General features: G+C 43.2%; 1 protein-coding gene across 6 annotated transcripts in view; it reads left to right on the top strand.

Moving 5' to 3' along the window:
- LOC134227502 (homeobox protein prospero) overlaps positions 1–25,833 on the top strand; it is a 352,970-nt gene that overhangs the window by 301,184 nt on the left and 25,953 nt on the right. For 3 of the 6 annotated variants that reach the window (XM_062709046.1, XM_062709054.1, XM_062709062.1), the window contains exons 3-4: positions 8,229–12,336; positions 15,136–15,309. In XM_062709046.1, the coding sequence (XP_062565030.1) occupies positions 8,513–12,336; positions 15,136–15,309 (3,998 nt within the window). In that variant the 5' untranslated portion in view covers positions 8,229–8,512. The remainder of the gene's footprint in view (positions 1–8,228; positions 12,337–15,135; positions 15,310–25,833) is intronic. The other 3 variants (XM_062709079.1, XM_062709087.1, XM_062709071.1) reach the window with 3 other exon arrangements.

Genomic DNA, 25,833 nt, shown 5'->3' with positions numbered 1-25,833 from the left:
TACAGTATCAAAATTGATTGTAGGGAAAATTGAATGCCTAAATGCAATGTAGAGAAATGCATCACCATTCAAACATATTTGGAAGCCACTGCACTTCTAGTCCTTTTGTGCATCGTCGTCGTCCTCGTCATCGTCATCTCTCTCTCCGCTTCGCTACCCTGCCTGCCACATCAGCATCGGCCCGCAATGAGTTGGGAACGCCGAACCGGCTGATTGCTGCCCTGCTGCTGCTGCTGCTTTTCCGAGTTTGATCCTGCGGAGGATTGAGGTGAGGTGAGACCGAACGAACGCACACGCCACGCTCGCTTGATTCCTCCAGGTGTGCCCCGTAGCAAATTTATGACTGTTTGATTTGCGGCGTATGGGTTACGGTTCTATACCTTTCGGGAGAAGTGTTGTAATCGTTGCAAAGGAAATGCGAAAGCAATGGGGGAAATTGTGTCTTATCCACACGAGTGTTATCTTATCACGAAATTGATTTAGGATTCCATCATTTCGTTATTGTTAACATGCAGAAATTCTTGAAATCAACATTGGAACTATAATATGAAGAATTTTCCGGTTATTCGTTGGAAGGCACCTAATGACATGTTTAGAAAGGTAATTGTTCAAAAGTTCAAAACTTCATAGGATCCAGACTTTTCAAACGATTTACCGAAACCGAATACAAAAACAGCGAATTCTGGTGGCTTGCTTCGAGTATCATGGGAAGAAGGCGAACGAAGAAACAAGCACAAGAATGAAAATTCCCCTCCACTAACACTTGGCCACCGAGGAATCGGTACCGTCGAAATTTCTCCTTATTCCGTAAGTAGGCAAAAGTGAATGGTTTGTGGATGGCAAATGTTTGACGCTAGGGTTGTTCTTGGACGCTTTAACGAACGTGCATCCGAAATAGTTAGATCGCCACTTGCATTATTTGAAGCGACTTATATATATATATATATATATATATATATATATATATATATATATATATATATATATATATATATAAGAATGATGTCAATAAAAAAAATAAGTACAAAGTAAAAAAGAAAGTACAAAATTACAAAAAAAATAAGAAAAAAAAAATAAGAATGATGTCAATGAAATAAAGTCTTCTGAATGGTCCTGTGATGTAATAATCATATATTTCATGCCAGTTATACGTCAGCAATGAAAATTAGGGTTCAATTTAGAATGCCATTTTCTCATTTGCCGTTTTTTTTAAATTTGGTACAAGCATGCGTAGAAAGCCAGAGCAATATTTGCGTAATTCTACAAAAATACTCACTTATGCACGTAACTTAGATCCAAAAACGATCCAATCCTTTTGTGTAAGGTTTTTCCATAATGCATAATGGCGGAATTTTATCAATTTTAATCAAAACTTATTGATAAAGTTTTGGTTATATGTATATTTTTTTATTTCAAAATTGTGTACATAATATGCATGTCGATCAGTGACTAAAAGACTATTGAATCCTTCTCTCCACACCACCACAGTGGATGAAGAGCCGTGGGACAAAAGATCAAAAGGATATATCGACAAATGATAACATTCTAAAAACAGAGAGACATGAAGGTTTTTTTTTCGAAAAGCTCATTTGCTACGTTGCAAGAAAATTGGAAGCATCCTAATACGCTTCTCGAAAGCCTCCTTCTAAGCAGCTGGGAGGACTCCTCGCAAGAGGTTCGGAGGACTCCTTTCAAATGGTTCGAAAACCTATTTTCAAGAGGTTCAGAGGCCTCCTTTCAAAAGGCCCAGTAGCCTCCATTCAAGGGGCTCGGAAGCCTGCTTCCAAGAGGCTCGGAAGCCTCCTTTCAAGAGGCTCGGGATCCTCCTTTCAAGAGGCTCGGAAGCCTCCTTTCAAGAGGCTCGGACGCCTCCTTTCAAGAGGCTCGGAAGCTTCCTTTCGAGAGGCTCGGAAGCCTCCTTTCAAGAGGCTCGGAAGCCTCCTTTCAAGAGGCTCGGAAGCCTCCTTTCAAGAGGCTCGGAAGCCTCCTTTCAAGAGGCTCAGAAGCCTCCTTTCAAGAGGCTCCGGAAGCCTCCTTTCAAGAGGTTCAGAAGCCTCCTTTCAAGCGGCTCAGGAAGCCTCCTTTCAAGAGGCTCGGAAGAGTCCTTTCAAGAGGGTCGTAAGCCCCCCTTAAAGAGGCTCGGAAGCCTCCTTTCAAGAGGCTCGGAAGCCTCCTTTCAAGAGTCTCAGAGCCTCCTTTCAAGAGGCTCAGAGCCTCCTTTCAAGAGGCTCAGAAGAGTCCTTTCAAGAGGCTCAGAAGCCTCCTTTCAAGAGGCTCCAGAAGCCTCCTTTCAAGAGGCTCAGGAAGCCTCCTTTCAAGAGGCTCAGGAAGCCTCCTTTCAAGAGGCTCAGAAGCCTCCTTTCAAGAGGCTCAGAAGTCTCCTTTCAAGAGGCTCAGGAAGCCTCCTTTCAAGAGGCTCAGGAAGCCTCCTTTCAAGAGGCTGGAAGCCTCCTTTCAAGAGGCTCAGAGCCTCCTTTCAGAGGCTCAGGAAGCCTCCTTTCAAGAGGCTCAGAAGCCTCCTTTCAAGAGAGCTCGGAAGCCTCCTTTCAAGAGGCTCAGGCCTCCTTTCAAGAGGCTCGGAAGCCTCCTTTCAAGAGGCTCAGAAGCCTCCTTTCAAGAGGCTCAGGAAGCCTCCTTTCAAGAGGCTCAGAAGCCTCCTTTCAAGAGGCTCAGAGCCTCCTTTCAAGAGGCTCAGAAGCCTCCTTTCAAGAGCTCAGGAAGCCTCCTTTCAAGAGGCTCAGAAGCCTCCTTTCAAGAGGCTCAGAAGCCTCCTTTCAAGAGGCTCAAGCCTCCTTTCAAGAGGCTCAAGCCTCCTTTCAAGAGCTCAGAAGCCTCCTTTCAAGAGGCTCAGAGCCTCCTTTCAAGAGGCTCAGAGCCTCCTTTCAAGAGCTCAGAAGCCTCCTTTCAAGAGGCTCAGAAGCCTCCTTTCAAGAGGCTCAGAGCCTCCTTTCAAGAGGCTCAGGAAGCCTCCTTTCAAGAGGCTCAGAAGCCTCCTTTCAAGAGGCTCAGGAAGCCTCCTTTCAAGAGGCTCAGAAGCCTCCTTTCAAGAGGCTCAGGAAGCCTCCTTTCAAGAGGCTCAGAAGCCTCCTTTCAAGAGGCTCGGAAGCCTCCTTTCAAGAGGCTCAGAAGCCTCCTTTCAAGAGGCTCAGAAGCCTTCTTTCAAGAGGCTCAAAAGCCTCCTTTCAAGAGGCCCAGAAGCCTCCTTTCAAGAGGCGCAGAAGCCTCCTTTCAAGAGGCCCAGAAGCCTCCTTTCAAGAAGCCCAGAAGCCTCCTTTCAAGAGGCCCGGAAGCCTCCTTTCAAGAGGCCCGGAAGCCTCCTTTCAAGAGGCCCGGAAGCCTCCTTTCAAGAGGCCCGGAAGCTTCCTTTCAAGAGGCTCTGAAGCCTCCTTTCAAGAGGCTCTGAAACCTCCTTTCAAGAGGCTCGGAAGCCTCCTTTCAAGAGGCTCGGAAGCCTCCTTTCAAGAGGTTCAGAAGCCTCCTTTCGAGAGGTTCGGAAGCCTCCTTTCAAGAGGTTCGGAAGCCTTTTTTCAAGAGGCTCGGAAGCCTCATTTCAAGAGGCTCGGAAGCCTCCTTTCAAGAGACTCGGAAGCCTCCTTTCAAGAGACTCGGAAGCCTCCTTTCAAGAGACTCGGAAGCCTCCTTTCAAGAGGCTCGGAAGCCTCCTTTCAAGAGGCTCGGAAGCCTCCTTTCAAGAGGCTCGGAAGCCTCCTTTCAAGAGGCCTGGAAGCCTCCTTTCAAGAGGCCCGGAAGCCTCCTTTCAAGAGGCCCGGAAGCCTCCTTTCAAGAGCCCCGGAAGCCTCCTTTCAAGAGGCTCGGAAGTCTCCTTTCAAGAGGCCCGGAAGCCTCCTTTCAAGAGGCCCGGAAGCCTCCTTTTAAGAGGCCCGGAAGCCTCCTTTCAAGAGGCTCGGAAGTCTCCTTTCAAGAGGCTCGGAAGTCTCCTTTCAAGAGGCCCGGAATCCTCCTTTCAAGAGGCCCGGAAGCCTACTTTCAAGAGGCCTGGAAGCCTCCTTTCAAGAGGCCCGGAAGCCTCCTTTCAAGAGGCTCGGAAGCCTCCTTTCAAGAGGCTCGGAAGCCTCCTTTCAAGAGGCTCGGAAGCCTCCTTTCAAGAGGCTCGGAAGCCTCCTTTCAAGAGGCTCGGAAGCCTCCTTTCAAGAGGCACAGAAGCCTCCTTTCAAGAGGCTCGGAAGCCTCCTTTCAAGAGGCTCAGAAGCCTCCTTTCAAGAGGCTCAGAGCCTCCTTTCAAGAGGCTCAGAAGCCTCCTTTCAAGAGGCTCAGACGCCTCCTTTCAAGAGGCTCCAGACGCCTCCTTTCCAAGAGCTCAGACGCCTCCTTTCAAGAACTCGGACGCCTCCTTTCAAGAGGCTCAGACGCCTCCTTTCAAGACTCAGACGCCTCCTTTCAAGAGGCTCAGACGCCTCCTTTCAAGAGCTCAGACGCCTCCTTTCAAGAGGCCTCAGACGCCTCCTTTCCAAGAGGCCTCAGACGCCTCCTTTCCAAGAGGCTCAGACGCCTCCTTTCAAGAGCTCAGACGCCTCCTTTCAAGAGGCTCAGACGCCTCCTTTCAAGAGGCTCAGACGCCTCCTTTCAAGAGCTCAGACGCCTCCTTTCAAGAGGCTCAGAAGCCTTCTTTCAAGAGGCTCAGAAGCCTCCTTTCAAGAGGCTCAGAAGCCTCCCTTTCAAGAGGCTCAGAGCCTCCTTTCAAGAGGCTCAGGAAGCCACCTTTCAAGAGACTCAGAAGCCTCCTTTCAAGAGGCTCGGAAGCCTCCTTTCAAGAGGCTCAGAAGCCTCCTTTCAAGAGGCTCAGAAGCCTCCTTTCAAGAGGCTCAAGCCTCCTTTCAAGAGGCTCAGAAGCCTCCTTTCAAGAGGCTCAGGAAGCCTCCTTTCAAGAGGCTCAGAAGCCTCCTTTCAGAGGCTCAGAAGCCTCCCTTTCAAGAGGCTCAGAAGCCTCCTTTCAAGAGGCCTCAGAAGCCTCCTTTCAAGAGGCTCAAGCCTCCTTTCAAGAGGCTCAAGCCTCCTTTCAAGAGGCCCGGAAGCCTCCTTTCAAGAGGCTCAGGAAGCCTCCTTTCAAGAGGCTCAGAGCCTCCTTTCAAGAGGCTCAAACCTCCTTTCAAGAGGCTCAGAGCCTCCTTTCAAGAGGCTCGGAAGCCTCCTTTCAAGAGGCTCAGGAAGCCTCCTTTCAAGAGGCTCAGGAAGCCTCCTTTCAAGAGGCTCAGAAGCCTCCTTTCAAGAGGCTCGAGCCTCCTTTCAAGAGGCTCAGAAGCCTCCTTTCAAGAGGCTCAGAAGCCTCCTTTCAAGAGGCTCAGAAGCCTCCTTTCAAGAGGCTCAGAGCCTCCTTTCAAGAGGCTCAGAAGCCTCCTTTCAAGAGGCTCAGAAGCCTCCTTTCAAGAGGCTCAGAGCCTCCTTTCAAGAGGCTCAGGAAGCCTCCTTTCAAGAGGCTCGAAGCCTCCTTTCAAGAGGCTCAGGCCTCCTTTCAAGAGGCTCAGGAAGCCTCCTTTCAAGAGGCTCAGAGCCTCCTTTCAAGAGCTCGGAAGCCTCCTTTCAAGAGGCTCAAGCCTCCTTTCAAGAGGCTCCAGGAAGCCTCCTTTCAAGAGACTCAGAAGCCTTCTTTCAAGAGGCTCAGGCCTCCTTTCAAGAGGCTCAGAAGCCTCCTTTCAAGAGGCTCAGGCCTCCTTTCAAGAGGCTCAGAAGCCTCCTTTCAAGAGGCTCAAGGCCTCCTTTCAAGAGGCTCGGAAGCCTCCTTCAAGAGGCTCAGGAAGCCTCCTTTCAAGAGGCTCAGGAAGCCTCCTTCCAAGAGAGACCAGAAGCCTCCTTCCAAGAGGCTCAGGAAGCCTCCTTCCAAGAGGCTCAGGCCTCCTTTCAAGAGGCTCAGAAGCCTCCTTTCAAGAGGCTCAGAAGCCTCCTTTCAAGAGGCTCAGAAGCCTCCTTTCAAGAGGCTCAGAAGCCTCCTTTCAAGAGGCTAGGAAGCCTCCTTTCAAGAGGCTCGAAAGCCTCCTTTCAAGAGGCTCGGAAGCCTCCTTTCAAGAGGCTCGGAAGCCTCCTTTCAAGAGGCTCGGAAGCCTCCTTTCAAGAGGCTCGGAAGCCTCCTTTTAAGAGGCTCGGAAGCCTCCTTTCAAGAGGCTCGGAATCATCCTTTCAAGAGGCTCGGAAGCCTCCTTTCAAGAGGCTCGGAATCATCCTTTCAAGAGGCTCGGAAGCCTCCTTTCAAGAGGCTCGGAAGCCTCCTTGAGGCTCGGAAACCTCCTTTCAAGAGGCTCGGAAACCTCCTTTCAAGAGGCCCGGAAGCCTCCTTACAAGAGGCCCTAAAGCATTTTTTAAGAGGCCCGAAAGCATCCTGTTAAGAAACCCAGTGCCTCCTTTCAAAAGGCTTGGAAGTCTCCTTTAAAGACCCCTACCCTACTTACAAATTAAACGGCATATTTATATTATTCACCAATATATTATCGTCATAATTAAATCCGATTTGCTAGAGAAGGATTAGTATCATATAACATGCCTTTTGCTGGTCTCTTTTGCGGCATACGCACTACATGTCCAGCCACTCTGAAAAGCTAGACAACGCAAATCAATACATTTCATCTAACTGTTACCTGTTGATTGTAAGTCAATGTTGCAACTGTTGTTTTCCCCAAGGCTATTCGTATCGTTAACTCAATTTTTTTTAAACTTGGAGCCTTGGTAGGGTATATGGCTCAAACCTTAGCCGAATATGCTATGGCTGAGCAATGAGCACATTTATCGTTATAAATCTTCATATATTGAAATTGTAACCAAAACTATGTCACCAGACAGAAGGCTTCCTTACGCCAAGTAGTCGAAAACAACAATAATTATGTACAATCTCTTATTAGGGCCATCAAAAGTCTCGAGCGAAATGGACCTTATGTTCTGAAAATTCCTAATCTAAGTTCTGGTGGTGGATCCGATTTCAACCCATGAAAGGTGGGTGCATTATTTAGTGAATAATATTCACTATAAATCGTTTGTAAAAGCCGTAGGGTAGACAATTATAATGTGCTGCGAAATGAAAATCGTAAGCTGTAATTTGGCAATGAGTGCTCCAAATATTGTCCCAAAAAAGTTTTGGTTTATAGAGTCGCTACACTAATGAAAATTGTGAATTTAATATGAATGCTAAAATAGTGTGATTGTTATCCGTTCATCAAATGTGCGAAAATAGGAAAGTATATTCAGAAAACGGCTTTGTTGGACTAAAGAAAAACACGGGCCTGCTTGAGTGGCTGCTAAAAAAAACTAGCCAAAGTGATTTTCTACTCGAGTTTGTTGCGTTTATCAGTTGAAGAAACTGAATCTAGTGTAATGTAACTAAAATTTTCTTGATACGTTTTTAAAAAAATCAGTTATGAATATTTCTCTAAAAAACAATGTATTATCGCTAAATTATTGATTAGTTTTGCGTGATGAGCTAACGTTACATCCTAAGCTAACATTACTTTCCATAACCCAAATTAATTTCCATTCCAAGCGATAAATTCTCGGAAATTAGGCAATAAACTTTGATTGAACATTGTATTTTCTCCAAAACGTGAACGTCTGATCTAAATTTCTTTCTTAAAAGAATCCTAAATTTATTATTATTGATACGTTTGTATTTCAACAACAAATCTTCAGAATGTTTTCATTTATACTGATAGAACTACCCTATTTAGAACCGAGATAGCCCATGCTACTTACGAACCCACAAAAAGGAACAAAACAAACGAAACTAGGGCTGCCTAGGCAGTCTGCTGTTTACATCAACCAATGTTTGATAAACTTTCAAAGCCTTCCTTCGACAGTTGGTGGAAAATCGAAATAAAAATGTACTGCTTCTTAGCAAACACTCTCCTCCACACAGCACTACCACTAACTTAAAGGAAGATTTTACTCCAGCCAAAAAAAAAGCAGAACACCACACAAAGTCAACCAAGATACTCGCTGCTTCCCCTCCGTGTTTGCCAGTGAAACGAACTGAGCACTTTTTTTCCCAACTCACATCAAAACACCACGCGGCCTACCGTCCCGCAGAGACCGCCTGGGACTGCCGTGCCGCCGTCGGCGACGTTGCTTGAGTGCGCTAATATTGATGTCTCGCTTGCACCTTTGTGTACCGCAATTCCCCCTCGCGATACCACCACTCACTTCTTATAGCAAACGACAATCTTTTCTAACCCGCACCGTACCGCGGTGTCTCTTTTCTTTCTTTCTCTCTCTATCTTCCACGTTCACAGGTCCATGCGATGGAAGGGGAATCATAAGGCCGGGTTAAGTGAGGGGTTCTGTTTGGAATTGTTGGAAGGGGCGCTCGCCAGTTGTCGTTTTCGTCGTCGCCGTCGTCAACGTTCAAGCGGTCGTATGAATCGCCGACTTGGTTCTTGGTATTGCCTCCGTTGTACGAGTACCAGTCGTAGTAAGAATCCGCAGCAAGCAGAGGAACAACAACAACCGTGGAGAGGGGAGAGTTTCTCCCACCCTGCTGTACTGGTCTGTGGGCCAATAACGCTGTTCGCCTCTTATGATGTCATCAGAGGAGGATAGTGATTCTTTCGGTTTGTACGTCGATAAGTTGCTAAAGAAAAACAAACGAACCAGACAGCGTGTAGACGCGGGAGAGCCAAGAAATAGTTATTCTTCGATACCGAACTTTAGTTCCAGACCGTCGTCCTTCATGAGCGGTGGTTTATACGGGGCTATTTTTAGCCAAAGCCAGCAGCATTTCGGTGGACTGTTTGGCTACGGGCCAGCCAACAAGATGCTCAACGAGCTCTTGGGAAGACAAGTGAAGCAAGCTCAGGACGCCAACGATCCGGACAGTATCAGTATGCTATCATCGATTGAGGCAGCTAATGCAGTGGATAGCAGCAATACCCCAACGAGCAAACACGGATTCGAGAGTACGACGAATCTGAACAATAATAACAGTAGTACGGCAAACAACAACAACAGTGCAAACAATAATTCGCCCACATCAGACGGATCTGTAATGATGGGTCGAAGGAGTACCAATAGTCAGAATAACACTGCCAGCAACAGTGTTGGTGGTAACAACCAGCAAAACAGCAACAGTAACAGCAGCAGTGGTGTTATAGACCTTGACGGTGGTTCTAGAACACCACAGCCAAACGACTTAGCGCATCACATGTTGCGCAATATCCTGCAGGGCAAGAAGGAGCTGATGGCCCTCGATCACGAGCTTCGAACTGTAAGCAACCAGAGTTCGACACTCGGCGACCGGATATCGCCCGATAATAACAACGTGATCAGTAAGAATAATAACATCTACGACATAAGCAAGTGCGAAGCAGTAAACGGGGGTAGTGGAAACGTTAGTGACTCTAGTGAACTAGGTGCTAATAATAATAAAGTGATTCAGAAGAACAGTGCGACCAATAATCAAAACAATAACAGTGATAACAACAGTCAACATTCGACTAGGCCAATTTCTCTGGACTCGAACAATAGCAATTGTGATGATATGTTAGCCTCGGATCTGGCCCACACCGAGCGGCTACTGAACGGTGTGAGTGGAAATGGTGCCGTTACAAGCGGTGGCCGGTGTTCCAGTGTGAATCCTAAACAGGAGAAGAGTGATGTGATTGATGAGCTGGTGGCATCGCTTCCGGATGAGGTCGATGAAACCATGCCGTCACCTGCCTCAGGCAGTAATGGTGTGATAATTACCAAACAGGAGTTAGACATGGACGATTGCTTAGAAGACAAAGACCGGGATGATCGTACGCCAAGTCCGGCGCCGAGCAAGAATGAGTCGGAATCGTTGACGCTAAAACGGGCACGAGTGGAAAACATTGTGTCGTCTATGCGTGCAAGCCCCGCTCTTCTGGGCTCCCAGCAGGGACAGGTTAACGGATGCAAAAAGCGGAAGCTGTATCACCCGCAGCAACATGATAACAACGCTGCCGAGCGATATGCTGCTGCGGCTGCGGCCGGATTAAATCTGGGACTAACGTTACAGAACTTTATGCTGGGTGCCAGTGCCGATCCAGATGATGACGATGACGATATGGAAGTGACTCCGCACATTCATCAGAAGCGTGTCGAAAAAGACGTACTTAAATCCCAGTTGCGATCGATGCAGGAACAACTTGCCGAAATGCAGCAAAAATATGTGCAATTATGTTCTCGGATGGAGCAGCAGTCCGACACCCAGGAGGTGGACGACAGTGCCAGTGACATCATGGAGGACGATTCCAACAACCCGGACCTATCGCCGGATAAGTCGCTAATTCAAAGTTCCCCAGCCTCCACCCCGATCAAAGACATGGGCAAAAACACTGATGCGTCCAGTATGCTGCAGATGATGAGCAAGATGATGTCGGCCAAGATCCACAGTCAACTACCAACGCATCCGCACATGCCAGGCGGATTCAACGGAACGCACCTGTTCTTGCAGCATATGCATCAGCAGGCTGGACTGCCCCACGATGGAATGAGCCAACACAATCAAATGAACAATGCCGCAATGTACCAGAAACTGTTCATGGAACAGGAAGCGCGGATGGTGAAAGAAGTCGCCGAGCAACAAGAAAGGAATTTGCAAAGTTCTGCAAACCAGCAACTGCTTCAACAGCAAGCTCTTCAGCAACAGCAAATGCAGCAACAGCAGCATCAGGAACGGAATAACACCCAGCAGCAGATGATGCAGCAGCAACAGCAGAACCAACAGCCCCAGCCGCAGTTGCAATCTCCTCAGCATCAGACGAGTCAATCGCAGCAACAGCAGCAGCAGCAACAACAACAGCAGCAACTGCAGATGCAACAGCAACAACAGCAGCAAATGCAGCAACATCAACCTCCCTCCCAACCAAATCACATTTCAACGCCGCAAATGCCACCCATGCCCCATCTACCGCAGATCCCCAAGGGCTCCACTATTCCATCGGATCTAACTAACCGGCTGAACATGATGCGGTCAAGTGTTAGCTCGGTTGGACCCATGTCCGGTACGGATCTGGAAGGCCTAGCGGATGTATTGAAAACGGAAATCACTGCCTCGTTATCCAATTTGGTCGATTCAATTGTGACGAGGTTCGTGCACCAGCGAAGGTTCCTAGGAAAGCAGTCTGAAGCAGCGGCGGCGGCAGCCGAACAACTAAACAAGGACCTTATGATGGCTTCGCAGTTACTGGACCGTTCGAAGTCGCCGCGGACTAAAGTTTCTTCGGATCGTGGACCTACCTCCGGCAACAGCAGTAGCAATCAATCAGGTAATGGACCAATGCTTAATTCCAATCTTAACAGCGCACCCAATCAGAACCAGCCTCCAGCTGGCAATCCGATGATTCCTGGTCAGCAGGGTAATGGGCCTCGACTGAACGGCACTGCGTTCCCTCCCATGGGAATTCCGATGCACGTGAACAATGCGTCTACGCACGACCCCAAGACCATGAACAATATGAATCAGATCAATATTCCACCTCATGTTCGACCTTCTCCTTCTACAGCTATGTTCCAAACGCCGAAGCCACCGCAGAACCTCAACTCGGTAGCCGCAGCCGCCCTGTACAACTCAATGAGTGCCCTGGGCAACACTCAGGTGAATCCCTTCTGTATGCCCGAGCCGCGAGATAATCCAGAGCAGGCCGAAGCACTGAGCCTCGTTGTTACACCGAAGAAAAAGCGCCATAAGGTGACGGATACCCGAATCACGCCACGAACCGTGAGTAGGATCCTCGCTCAAGACGGAATTATCCCATCCGGCAATTCGATCCAGCTAGACCAAAACAATAGCAATCAAGGTAGCAACACTGCGAGCAGTAACAGCAGCTTGAACAGTGTCAACAATGGGAATAATAGCAACAACAATAACAATAACAACAACACTAGCAAAAACAATAACCAGCAGCAGTTCAACAGCCAACCACCGAGTGTGCAAGCGAGCACCCCCACTGAGAGCCCCTCTCCACGAGGCTCGTTCCATCCTCCACCCCCGGCGATGCTGCCGGTGTCGTTACCAACGTCGGTGGCGATACCGAATCCCTCCCTGCACGAGTCCCAGGTGTTTTCGCCCTACAGCCCCTTCTTTAACCCCCACGGCCCCCCTCACGGTGGTCCCCACGGACCACAGCCTTCGCAGTTCCACCACATGAAAGTGTCGTCGAGCCCACCGGGCATGAACGGCATGATGGACCCGCGAGATTCGCCCCCGCTACCGCACCCGCCCACGATGCTACACCCGGCACTGCTGGCAGCTGCCCACCACGGAAATTCGCCCGACTACGGCCACATCCGGGCGTCCATGGACGTCAACGACCGCAACTCGGACTGCAACTCGGCGGACATATCCTACAACGGCATGGAGCCTACTATATCCTTTTCAAAGCAAGTGACTTTTTTACTCTTCTTCTTTTCTACAGCCACAATCATATATGATAATTTGCTTTTAATTACTATTTGCATCTGACTTCAACGGCAGCGCGACGGAAGTGATTCACACCCCCCCTGTGCCTTGGTTCGAACTCGTGTAAATTATTCAAACCATCTTACCGCGTCGGTTTTTCTTTGCCGCTTAAGGGCTTTGTTGCGTTATTTGTATCCCTATTTTCTATTAGATAAAAAAATACGTGGGAAAGATAGTGCGAAAACGCGTATAGTTACATGAGAATTGGAACCGATTGCCCGTCTTGTCTTTTTTTTTGTATCGAGCGAACTTTGAATTTACACCCCTTCCACAGATTGTCGACCGAGACAAGAATAAACCGTTTTAGGCATAAATAAATTAAAAGCATTATTTCCCTGTCCATGGATAAGGGGCTTGACGTTGATATTTCAAGTGTCTTAAAAAGATTTTTATTTTATTTTTATTTTTGTTGTTTAATAGAGTGCTTTTTTCAAACAAAGGTTAAGTTCAACACTAAATTAAAAAATTAAGATATTTTTCCATTTTTATATCTCCTTCACAAGAATATCGTTATTTTAATGGTAATGGTTTGAAAATAAGCTCCGTAGAGAAACTTTTATCACATCTTACTTAAATAAGGTCAACAGTTATACCAAACACTTGAGGTACCATGCCTCCAAGTTAACTAATGGTTAGTGTCGCACGATCTAACAACAACTGCCTATTGGTAAATTTGGAGGTGCCGGCAGGGCTCAGTAGGGGTCTAACTAACATAACTCTAATACTAACAAGACCCTGAAACAAACGCTTATCCAAATAGCATACATCTATTTATACTTGTAGTAGTAGCTAACAATAATTCATTTTGTACCCGTATAAATAGCTGAAGTAGAATTTTAGTAGTGAAAAGTAGAATTTGTAGATTTACTAATTTGGCATTGGAGATAGTGAATGTATCTATTATATCTTCTCGATAATCTTTTTATTTTAGTCTCTCTAGCTGCATGGATCAACGCAAAAAAAAACTGTTTCTCTCTTCCTTCTATTAGGTTAGTTAGAAAAATTAGCGGATATATAGGGGACATGACTTAGTGTTTCTCGTATTAAGACAAATTCGCTGACCTTTACCTTATAATAAAATAAATGGCCGATAGTAAAATAAATGACTGAAATTTAATGATATCAAATAAATAATAAGAAACGAAAATAAATACATGACCATCGGTGGACAGAAAGACAAGAGACAGAGTTCTGTTTAGAATAGTTAATTGAGACCATTGCACTCACAAGATAGAGAATAACTAGTACCACTATTATTGCTACAAGACTAATAACTTGACCACTTACGGAAATGAGGATAGACCAAATGATGCGTTCATCCACTATTATATTGAATATTGTATACCCTGAATCTGAATAACTGAATTTTAGACCTCATTATTTAAATAAATAATAAAGGTTTGAATATTAGAAAAGGGAATAGAACTTGACCAAAAAAAAAGCAATTACGGAACAACTGGACAGAAACTTTGTATAATGATCACTATTAGACTACTGAAACTTTAACATATGACATTACTGTGACTGATAGGATACAATTAACTCGACGACGTATTGACAAACATCCGATACTCAACCGTGTTAAAATAAGGGAAGTTCTTCAATGTGTCCATTTATTACAATAGTACTTAAATTAATCTATTTTGAAACTACCCTACCAGAATGATATCATTACATCTTTATTCGAAATTGTTACTTGGAAATGGCAACAGTACCACCCGTTGTCAACATAGACTACTATTAGGTATTGAATGTCGGCTCCAAGTAACTAATAATTAAATTTACATTTTGATAAGAAAATTATTTTGAGCTTTTTAGTGGAATGTTTTCACCTGTCATAAGACGAGTTTGAACAATCCCATTGAGTTCCACCACTTAATTGTATCCTGACGGATACGTATTTCGACCTCAACAGTAGGGCCGTCTTCAGTGTCTTGTACAAGAGTCAAGTCAAGTCGAGTCAAGTACAAGACACTGAAGACGGCCTTGCTGTTGAGGTCGAAATACGTATCTGTCAGGATACAATTAGGTGGTGGAGTTCAATGGGATTGTTCAAACTCGTCTTATGACAGGTAAATTTACATGTTAACTACTTATTCAGAAAACATCTATGTACATGTTGAGCTTCCATTATTTGTTCGGTTTATAATTGACAGACTGTAGATAGAAAGAATAATGTATCGGTATGATCACAATACAAACCCAGGCCGCAGTGACCTAGTGAGCAACATAGCTTGAGTCGTCTGCTAGTATTGTGTATCACATGGAGAGCCCAGCCGAGATACCAGTCTATTAAGACTACAACTGGTCAACTCTCGAAAAAAAAAAAAAAAAAATAAATTAAAAGCATTATTTCCTTTCCTTTTGCCGTCTTTCCTTCGGCGATTTTTTGTTCAGATTTATCGAACCGTGCGAGCGAGGGTGGGTGACCTTGCGGGTGGAATTCCTGTGTCGGTACTTGTACTGTTTCCCTCCTCCTCAGAAGGAAAACCGATCGTTCCGATTAGAGCAAAACAATAAGATTAGCCCGCGCGAAATACCTTATCGAATCCGTACTAGTGTACGGCATTTCTTCCTAATCCCTGTACCATCCTTTCCGTCGCGCCACAATAATGGCAGTCAGTTGCAAACTGGTAAAGCCCGCTACCTGCATTTCTCTAATTTGAACCATCAATCAATTCGATCTAATCCACTACGACACACTCGTAAAACAACAACAGTTCCTTAACTCCGGTGTACTCGTCAACATTGACCCCGATGCACCTGCGCAAGGCGAAGCTGATGTTCTTCTGGGTCCGGTACCCGAGCTCGGCCGTCCTCAAGATGTACTTCCCGGACATCAAGTTCAACAAAAACAACACCGCCCAGCTGGTCAAGTGGTTCTCCAACTTCAGGTGAGTGGATGATCTATTTTTTTTCTGTGATTTATTTACTGTGCGAATCAGCGAAATCTTATACGAATACCTACAACAACGGACAAACTGTGGACGTAGAACAACGTAGCTAAACAAAATATGTTTCTTCTAAGGGTCGCGAATGTGAGGTTTTCATTGGAGAATTAATTATTTGGACTGGTCACTGGACATACTTTGGGAATCACAAAATCGCTGCAGATTTCAAAAGCTAATTAACTATGTCACTCCTAATTAATAAATTTTCAATCTTAATTAATTAATGAAAATTTGTTCAATTTGGGTCAATTGACCAAGTTAGGCAAATTGGCCACAATGGTCGAATTTTGACAATTTTTAAGGATGAGAAAAAAATGTCAAAATGCGAAATTCGACAAAACAAATAATCTGGATGGATAACTCCTAAAAACATTGAAAGAAAAAATGTTAAAATTGCAAAATTTAAACAGATTGAAAATATTGGTTGAGTTGAAAAAATTGTGTAAATTATTAAATGATAAATTGCTTAAATTGGCCCTTAACGTCTTCCTTTTTATTCACTCATTCATTTTTCCACCTTTTCAAAATCAACTTTCTCAAAGAACTCATTTTGTTGTCTTTATTAAAGAGACTTCCAGCCCGTGGCTGGTTCGTCTCTAACGAAGAACTCATAATTTTTACGCTTAAACTATTTTCAAAATTAAAATCTGAAATCAAGAAATGTTGCAGTTAAATTTTGACCTAACATTCATCCGATGTTGGACAAAAATTAGGCCAATTCTTGCTGGTTGTTTTTCTTATATTGAGAAGCTAAATAATGTGTTTTTCGGAAAAGTTGACCTTAAATAAGTCGGAGCATCAACTGCGATAATAAAACGAGTTAAAATTTGTGTGTGTAAAGGAGAGTTTGGGCAAATAGAACAATTAGGCGAATTGGACAAATTCAGAAAATCAGAGGTGCAGGGTGAATTTGATAAATTTAAATATTTGGAAATTAGTCAAAATTATATGTGAATGCCCTTCGATGGAATGTTCTTTCAGCCAAATGTCATTCGACGAAATGTCTTTCGACAAAATGATAGAGATTCCCATTCGATATATGGAGGAATTGATTATGCAATCATTTACCCACTGCGGCAGAGGGAGAGGACACCTCTGCATTTGACACGAGCTTATGCGGTATTTTATGGAAACGGTCTGAAGTCCATTTCCAGTACTAGAACATGGGAAATAGATACAAGAAAGATACAAAGTAGTAGGAATGGAATGGGCTTGGGGTATAACTGACGACCTCTTGCGACAAATACCGCAATATAGAAAAAAATCAGAATTAGGTATTTTGGGCAAATTGGCCAAATGATAAATTGTGAAGAAAATGGAACGTTGACAGTGTTGGGCATGACGGGAATATTTGGGACGGAAGGATGAGATCAATAGAGTTTAGTAACTTGTGCGGATTTCGCAAACTGAACATAAGGGCAAAATGAAGAAATTGAATAATTAGAAGATGTTGAGGCCGTACTCAGAGTAATAAAGTGCGCTGCGAAGGTTTGGGAGAGTAGCTAAAAGAACTGATTTTGCACAGCGAATTTTTCATGAATTATAAACGTTTTCTATGGAAAAAAAATGCTGACTTTTATAGCTATTTTATATTTTTTCAAGGAAATTTTCATGTTTTTTTATTCCACTTTCTTGATTATTTTTGTGAAAATTTCCTTATTAGGCCGATACACATATTTGAAAACTATTTTGTATTCCTCCCCCCTCGGATTTTTTTGCCAAAAATAATATTTTGAGGGGGCCACAAAATAAAATTCGGATAATTTTAAGGATTTTCCAAACAGCTTTAACAAATCCGAGGAGTTTTTTGATTTTTTTTTTTCATTTTAATATTTATTTTTTATCACCCCCTTCCCTCCATGACCTTTCGGAGAACAGTGGGACAAAATGTTTATTGAATATTTGTAACGGCCTTATTTGAGGAAAAAAAAATATTTAGTTAAAAATTTTGATATTGTTTATTGCTATTGATTTATTTATGGAAATCGTGTATCTTTTTATGGGGCATTTAGATTGCTTTATGGAAAATTCTCCTTTTAAAAATGCAATTTTTGCTTTTAAAAGTGCCAATAAATATTTGTTTTGTGGCAAAATCTTTATTGTTTATGGAAATTCTGCATTTTTTCTCGGTTACTTATTCAAAAGGACGTATATGTGATTTTGTAAACAAAGATTCATACGTCGATTAAATCTGATGGAGCTCCCACACAAGCCGAAGCCTCCCTCTATCTGTTTGTGGAAATGGTTTGCGTGAGAGTGCTATCAGATTGAAGAAATCAACGTTTGAATCTTTGTTTACAAAATCCCTTACATCCTTCTGAATAAGTACCCGAGATTTATGGAAATTGCATATTGTCTTGTTGCTTATACCCTGATTTCTTTATTGGCAATTTTATATTTTTTTATGGAAAAATTCTAATTTTCTAGAAAAAGTATTTATTTAGTGAATAAAACGCTATCAATTTGGTCAAAAATGAATTTCAAATTAGTTATTGGATTTTATAAAACAACTTAGTTAGTTCGGTCATTAGATAAACTACATGCGAAAGCAACACAAGCTGAAGCAACGAGCAGCTGTCATCTTTTTATTCTATGTTTGGATTCTGGACAGTTTCACCTTAAAGTGGGTAGGAATGCTTTCGCCAGTGCGCCATTTAAATATCGTCGAAAGGTAGCGCTGCACGCAGATTACTTTAAGTAGCTCGCTTGAAAATCGTCTCTTAGGATTATCACGTAAATAAAGATTATTTTTGTGGTTTTGGCTTTTCAGTCTGTGGGTTTTTTAGAAAAACCGTTTAAGATCTGTCCCAATGTTTCGGCAAATTGTTGTTGCCTTCATCAGGGGAAAAATTATGAACGTTAGACGTAGAACTGCATTCATGATTTTTCCCCTGATGAAGGCAACAACAATTTGCCGAAACGTTGGGACAGATCTTAAACGGTTGTTCTAAAAAACCCACAGACTGAAAAGCCAAAAACCACAAAAATACTCAAACATTAGCAGTCGAATTCTCAATCTGTTAATAAAGATTAAAAAAAATAACTCTTAGGATTTTTTTTCCTACTTGTTAAAGAAGTGTTCTGTAAAGTATGGCAAATATCATTCCTGGAAGCACGTCCTAATATTTCTGGAATATTGGAACATATTGCATTGAATGAGCGTCGCAAAACTGATTTATTATTTTTTCAACAATGTTTGTCTTTGAAGAATGCTTCTATCTCTTGTTCTCATTGGGAAGGTTCGTTTGGCCGAAAATCATTCAGCTGAAAGTTATTTGGTCGAATGCCACTTGTCCGCATAGCACAACAAGTAGCTTAAAAAATATCTAGCCGAATTGCATTTGGCCAAAAACGGTTTGTTAGAAAATGTCATTCGGCCAAAAGTGACAAACGGCTGAAAAGGACAAACGATTAAAACAGACATACGACCGAACTGATCATTTGGCCGAAATGGTCGTTTGGCAGAAAGGGCCATTTGACCGAGAATGTCATTCAGTTGAACAGTTCACATGGCCGGAAAAGTCATTTAGGCGAGTGGACTATATGACCGTAAATGTCGTCGTGAATGTGAAAGGTGTGAAGCGCCTCACTTCTCAATTCTGACTTCTCTTTTCGCACTTCTTATTCTTCACAGTGAGAAGTGCAAAGAAAGAATTAAGAGTTGAGAAGCGAAAAATGAGCAGTAAGAAGTGAGAAGAGAGTCGTCTCACTTCTCGCTTCTCACTTCTCACTGTGAAAAGTAGACAAAGGGAAGTTAGATATGTGATGTGAAAATAAAAAGTGAGAAGTGAGAAATGCTTCTAATTTTGCACTTCCAACTTTTCCAAGTGAGAAGTAATAAATGAGAAGTGAGAAGTAATAAATGAGAAGTGAGAAGTGGGGTGTCTCTCTTCTCATTTCTCGTTTCTCATCTTTTAATACGCAATTCTTATTTTTCACAGTAAGATACGCGGAGAAAAAATGAGAGTTTAGATGCGAAAAATGAGCAGTGAGCAGTGAGAAGTGAGTAAAGAGTCGCCTCCTTTACCTTATTCCGCACTTCTCATTTTGCATTTCCAACTTTTCCAAGTGAGAAGTAATAAATGAGAAGTGAGAAGTGAGGAGTTCATCTTCTCATTTCTTTTTGCTCATTTCTCGCATCTCATTTCTTAATACGCAATCGTTATTTTTCACAGTGAGAAGTGCGGAGCAAAAATTGAGAGTGAGTGAACAGTGAGAAGAGAGTCGTATAACTTCTCGCTTTTCACTTCTCCTTGTGAAAAGTAGAAAGTGGGAAGTTAGAAATCTATATAATAAAAATGAAATGGTCTGTGTTCTGCATAACTCGAAAACGGCTGGATAGATTTTCTCCATTCTTTCAGCAGATATTTTCGTTATAGTTTCCGACGGGTTTATATGATATTTCCTCATCCGAAAATCACGAGTAGGGTTGAGAAAACCGTGAAAAACTAAAATAAAGATTCGTATGGATATTTCGCATGGGCAGTTCTCAACACGTATTTTCGCCTACTATGCAGGACTACGTCTCCCGGGTCAACTAGTGTGATATAATAATGAGGAGTGAGAAGTGAGAAATGAGACGTCTTCGCTTCTTCTCACACCTTATTCCCTGCTTCTCAATTAGTGGCTAATTGGCGGTTGAAGCCTCTTTAAACTAATAAAGAAGAATAAGCTTTTCAGTTTGCACTTCTAGTTTTTCGAAGTGAGAAGAATGAAATGAGGAGTAGGAAGTGAGAAGTAAGGCGTTTCTCTTCCCACTTTTCTCTGCTCATTTCTCGCTTCTTTCTTCTCAATTATCAGTATTAATAATCCGTCTGTTTTGGTCTGTCATAGATTTTAGAATAGCGGAGTGATTCTACTGCATCCGACGTTTCGACCTTTGGTTTGGGCCTTCTTCAGGGAGGTTATAGAGGTACCATTATGTGTCTATCGCCTATTGCTGGGCGTTTAATGGTCGGGGGAATGGTTTTAGAGCTATAACTTGTGATCGATATTTGTGGGTATGGTTCGGGAGTGTAATTCTCTAAAATATTGTTTGCCACTTCACCAAACACAAACAGACACTGTATAAACTATGACCAGAAAAAGCCAAAACAGAGGGATAATTTGTTAACTACCCTGGTCGTTCTCAATACAAATTATCAATAATCTCTTCACACTTTTCACATTAATCAAATCCCACGGATATTTCGGCCAAACCAGTTTCTCGATCAAATACTCAACGAAACGACACATTTAGGTAATGGACAAAAATGGACCAAATGACCTGTTCGATCTAATAACACTTTTTTTTCTGTTCGGACAAGTGGCACTTTTTGCAATTTGGCATTTTCGGCTGAATGAACTATTCAGTCAAACGACTTTTCCTGCTAAATGACCAATTCGGCCGAAGGACATTCTCATCCGTACGTCCATTTTGGCTGAATGGCTCTTTCTGCTAAACGAACATTCTGGCGAACTGACCGTTTCGGCCTTTTCGAACTGACCTTTTCGACTGACCAAACGGCTTTTTTTCGACCAAATGACCTGTCCAGCCAAACGACATTTTCGACCGTATGATCGTATGATTCGGCCAAATGGCCCTTTCTGCCAAAGTTACTTTTTCCGCTTTAATAAAATTTGATGGGACGATTTTCGACCAAATGACCTATTCGGCCAAAGATTTTTTTAACTGTTTTACCTACTTCGCTAAACAACTTCTTTCGGCCGTATGGTCCGTTAGGTCAAATGGCCCTTCCAACCAACCGACCATTTCAGCTGAACGGCATTTTCGGCCAAACGACTTTTTCGGCTAAATGGAAATTACATTGTCGGTCAAATGACTTTCAATCAGATGGGTTTCGGCCTGATGGTTTGTTCGGATATGGAAATGGCATATTCGGCTAAAAAAACTTTCGATCTAGTGAGCTTCGATCAAGTGGCTTTCGGCCGAATGAAGCAATTTCCTGCATATTCCACAATTCCCTGAGGAGCAACTATTAGTAGCATATCAGTCGCAGTTAAGAGATGGTTCGGAGTTAAGAGATGGTCCCTTCATTTGAGACTGGCCATTTAGAACAACTTTTTTTTCGGGGAAATATTATTTTCAAAAGAAAGAAGAAGGAAGGAAGACTTCGTTTTTGGGCAATTTTGTTTTCGTGCAACTTTTATTTTCGTCTCGATATTTTGTTAGGGAAATGATAATTTTGGTGAAATTCTATTTTCGAGAAAATTAAATTATCGAACAAACATACAATTTTTGGGAACTGTTTTTTACGGGCAAGTGTTATTTTTGATGAAATTTCATTTTTGGTAAATGATGTTTTCGGGAAAATATTATTCCCGGAGAATTGTCTTTTTTGGAGAAATATTTTTGAGGAAATATTATTTTCGGAGAACTGTTATTTTCTGCAAAATGGTTGAGGAAATGGCTATTTTTGGGTAAATTTTTAATTCAAGGAGTTTTCCAATCCCATGAAATTGTCCTCCTGATTAAAAGAAAAATTTTTTTTCCTTGAACAGGTTTAGCGCACTTAAAAAAAAACTTCTATCCTAAGGATTTACGCTCTCTTAAGATTTACTTTAGAGTTATTTTTTGCTTCCGTAGGTTGAGAACATTCGAATTCTTTGGAGCCACAAAATACGAAACTTCTCTGAAAAATCCCACCCTTCAAAAACGCTGTTTAGGAAAACTTCAAGTCTAATGAATAATGATTAATCATCGTTGAACATTCGCCTCTTAGTTAATGCACTTTTTGAGCTATTTCTTATCTTATTTGTACATTAAAAATCTTATGCTTTTGGTCCTGAATCAAGGAATGCTAATGCTAATGAATCAAGGAAAAAAATCATTGGGAAGAATTCCTGCTCACGAAGAGCGCTTTTTCAAAAACTTTCCTCAGCATGGGCGCTCTTCATTAAAACTCTACAACTTCCTTAAAGTTCTGCATCTTTCAATATTCATGCGCTCCCTCATAGCTCTCAAATTTCCAGCTGAAGATTTTCGTCCCTCTCGGATGCACTTTTTGACTTATTTTCCGACTCCAAAGACATTGGAACATTTAAATTGTAAGGCGCCGCAAACCGAAACTCATTTTTCTCTTTTTAGAATTTCTGCCCACTAAGAGCAGTTTGTAGTGTGCAATTTTTCAATCAATATATTCTATTGGACAGATTTTTTTTTCCAGATTTAAATTTGAGTAACCAATTCTTCCTCTGTCATTGGAATATACAAGCCTTTAAGTTTTCAACCCCAATCAATGAATACTATCTGCATTTTGAAGTTCCTTTTCAAACAGTTTGAAATATGAAAACTTGGAACAAATTACGGCCAGAACGGGCAACGTGCTTCGATTTCGACCCTCCATCATTCCGGTCGATCTCAGCGCCATCGAAGTGCATCGGCGAGGGATTATCGTCAGACCGCGACGCGCACTGTGACCCGCGCCCCATCAATTGTCAATTAATTAAATTGCAATATGTAGGAGGTATGTGCCCAGTGCAGTTATTATTATCAATCAAAACAAATACCTCGGTGCTGGGGCCGGACCACACGGGACGGTCGCAGGATAGCAGCTCTAAAACTTGAACCGGGACTACCGTTCGAACGGAGCACGTTTGACTTGTTGTAGGGCCCGTTTTCTATAGTCTGGCGGACTTCGTCTGTCAGGTTTGAACAGCATCGGAATCAAAACGGTTACAGAGTTAATGAATATTTGAGAATGTTTGCAATTTTTACCTGGTTAAAAAAAACATTTTTGCCAGGCAGCACAAAAATTAGATAAAAATTGGTCGAATTTGTCTCCGCCAGACTACAGCCAAAAAGCAATGACAATGATGATTTGACTGCCCTGATGCATGTTTGAATAAATATCACGAGCATTATTTTTCGGATTTCTGGCCGGCTTTCGGGCGGTGGACACTCGAGCGAGCGTTAATTATTCAGTGATAATTATGAGTATTCCTCTAATGTGGTGTGTACTTCCGACGACTACGGCAGAAGAATATCACCGAAGCTGGACAGACAGTTGATGGAAGCCGCCGATTGGGGACGACTTAAGCTAATAGCCAATCACCGACGATGGATGGGATTGGTTTATTCCGTTTTAGAGTTTGGTGGATTTTTATTCATCGGAGGGACAACATTCGGTACACCACTTTTGGTCTTTGGATCATCTCCATGGTCGAATAATCGTCGGACATGTCGAAGAGCTCATTCAATCAATTCACTTTGTAAATTTACCCAAATCTTGATACCAAAGTGGAAAATGTCTCACCGCTCTGGGACTCCGGAAAAGCGCACACTTTGCACAGCGAAAGTCAAGATTGACATGTGCGATTGCTTTCGGAACGATGCTCGCTGCGGTGCTTGGTTGGTTCGAAGGACAATTGGTAAATTATGAATCAAGCCAAGCTGGCTAGCGAGCCCTCGTGACTGCAACAGCAATTGAACTCGAATTCAACCCCTTGCTGACCGATGATGGTTCGCTGAGAATGAGTGCTGCGGCGACTGGGCGAATTTGTAATCGATCCAAAGCAAATTTGCTTTGTATTCCGATGGAATTCCCATGTGCAAAATTTGTGTGGTTTCGAATGAGATTTTAGAAGGATCGGGGGTTACTGAAATGCAGTTCATTTGAACCTCATCATGATAAAATCTTTTTTGTAATGGCCTCTCATTTTAAATTCAACCGAATAAATTCTTCATAGATAATTAAGCACTTTTGATGGAAAATTCAAAAATTGCAACAAGAAAGAGAAATAAATTTTCCATTGTATATCATTTCAGAAATTTTGACCTAGAAAATTACAAAATTTCTGTTCTGGTTTAAGGGAATGTTTGTTTAAGTCCAACATCAAAAAGAATCCATATTGCAATCACTGTCACGGCAGGGAACCGCACACCTTGCCGCTGCTAATGACCCGAATCCGTTTAGCCCTGTCTTAACCGAGGGCTAATCAGCATTAATGCGAAGGATGCAGCTTCCCATCCAAATCCACAAATCGGAGCTGAACGTCTTCGGCATCCGCCGAAGATTATTGTTTACAGTTTCTGTCTCTGCCGTGTTGCTCGTGTCCTTTCATTTCGATTTGGGCGGGAAAATCACCCTTTTGCGGTTGTCGTCTTTGCGTCCTGAGAAAATTAAGGACAGAAAAGGCGAAGAAGCAAAAAAAATCTCAAACGGAAAAGGGCCGGCAAGAAATCATAAGTTACTTTTACCTGGCGCGGATCGTGTTTTTCCCCCTTTCTACGGTTCTTCCGCGCTGCTATTTCCAAGACGATAAAATGTTCCTAAGAAGGTACACAAAAAGAATGGTTGCCACATGCACAGATTATTCAGAATTATATCTCGTTTTATGTTCATTTGATATTTCAAGCATTTAAAGAACTCAATCTGTTGAAAGTGACTTCGGTTCGTTGCCTTGACAAACTTAATAAAATCCAAAATCATAAATGAATGGCAACCCTGCCCGCTTGTTCTCAGGGTTCAACGTCTTCGTTTTGGTCTTGTGATTCAGGTTGGAAGAAAGGTGCGCTCGTGTGCAGCTTGCACAGTTTGTTCCTTCAAGGATTCTGACCGTTTTCCCCCTAGGAAGATGATAGGCGATGAATCTGATTTGCAGCTGCTGTTTTATTGGCGCCGTTTTCCGTTTTTGAGCGGAAATATTTCGCATTCTCACGAGTGCCAGATTTATCAGCAAATGCATCGGCGAATCTTTCGAAAGCTGAGTAATTATAACTCGAGAATTCAGTTAAGCTATCATTCGAGGATCTTCATAGACTTCCCAAAGTCTGATATCGTTTTTTCATCTCGACCAACTTGAACGGGCGTTGAAGTCGCTTCCAGTGGAAAGTAGTGCACCAGCCAAGTTACCGTCAAGTGGTCAAACCGAGCCACATTACCCGCTTCCATTCGGGAGCAAGATTACCGTAATTAAATGGTGACGCCGAAGGTGTGTTTTGCCCGCCCGTAAAGTGGCACTTATGTCGCGCTTGCATCTATGCAACATTCTCTTGCCGATGCGATGCGATGTCGTGTGCTCCGGGATTCAACGGTGTGGTGCGGTGCCGGTTGCTGGCGTTGATGTGGCATCATCTTCTAACACCTCTTCAGTTTCAAGTTCTGCCCTGTGCTGCCTAGTGCCAGGTGGTAGCCCTGCTATAGGCGGCACCAGGACAGAATGCGCTCCGACACCGCTCAAGTATATGTGACTGACTTTTTCTCCCGTGGATCTCGTCTGGTAGTTAGTTGGTGCAAACAGTGCCCCATCATCGTCACCATCATCATCATGGGCCACTCCAGCGAGGCGGTAAAGTGTCAAACGAGTGCCACTTAGCTGGGGGTGTGCGACGACGCGGCAGGTGACCGGCGGATGCGGGTGTTTGTTTTGATTCCTTCATAAGCTCCGGCACCTTTGGTCATGGAAAGCAGCTCTCTAGTTCACTTACGTGCATGCGGCAATGCAGAACTTGTCGCCCATTCGAGA

This window comes from Armigeres subalbatus, chromosome 1 (assembly GCF_024139115.2).
Source record: "Armigeres subalbatus isolate Guangzhou_Male chromosome 1, GZ_Asu_2, whole genome shotgun sequence".
Classification (NCBI taxonomy): Eukaryota; Metazoa; Arthropoda; class Insecta; order Diptera; family Culicidae; genus Armigeres; species Armigeres subalbatus.
Note: the sequence above shows the minus strand (reverse complement) of the source record. Positions and strands in the feature narration are given on the sequence as shown.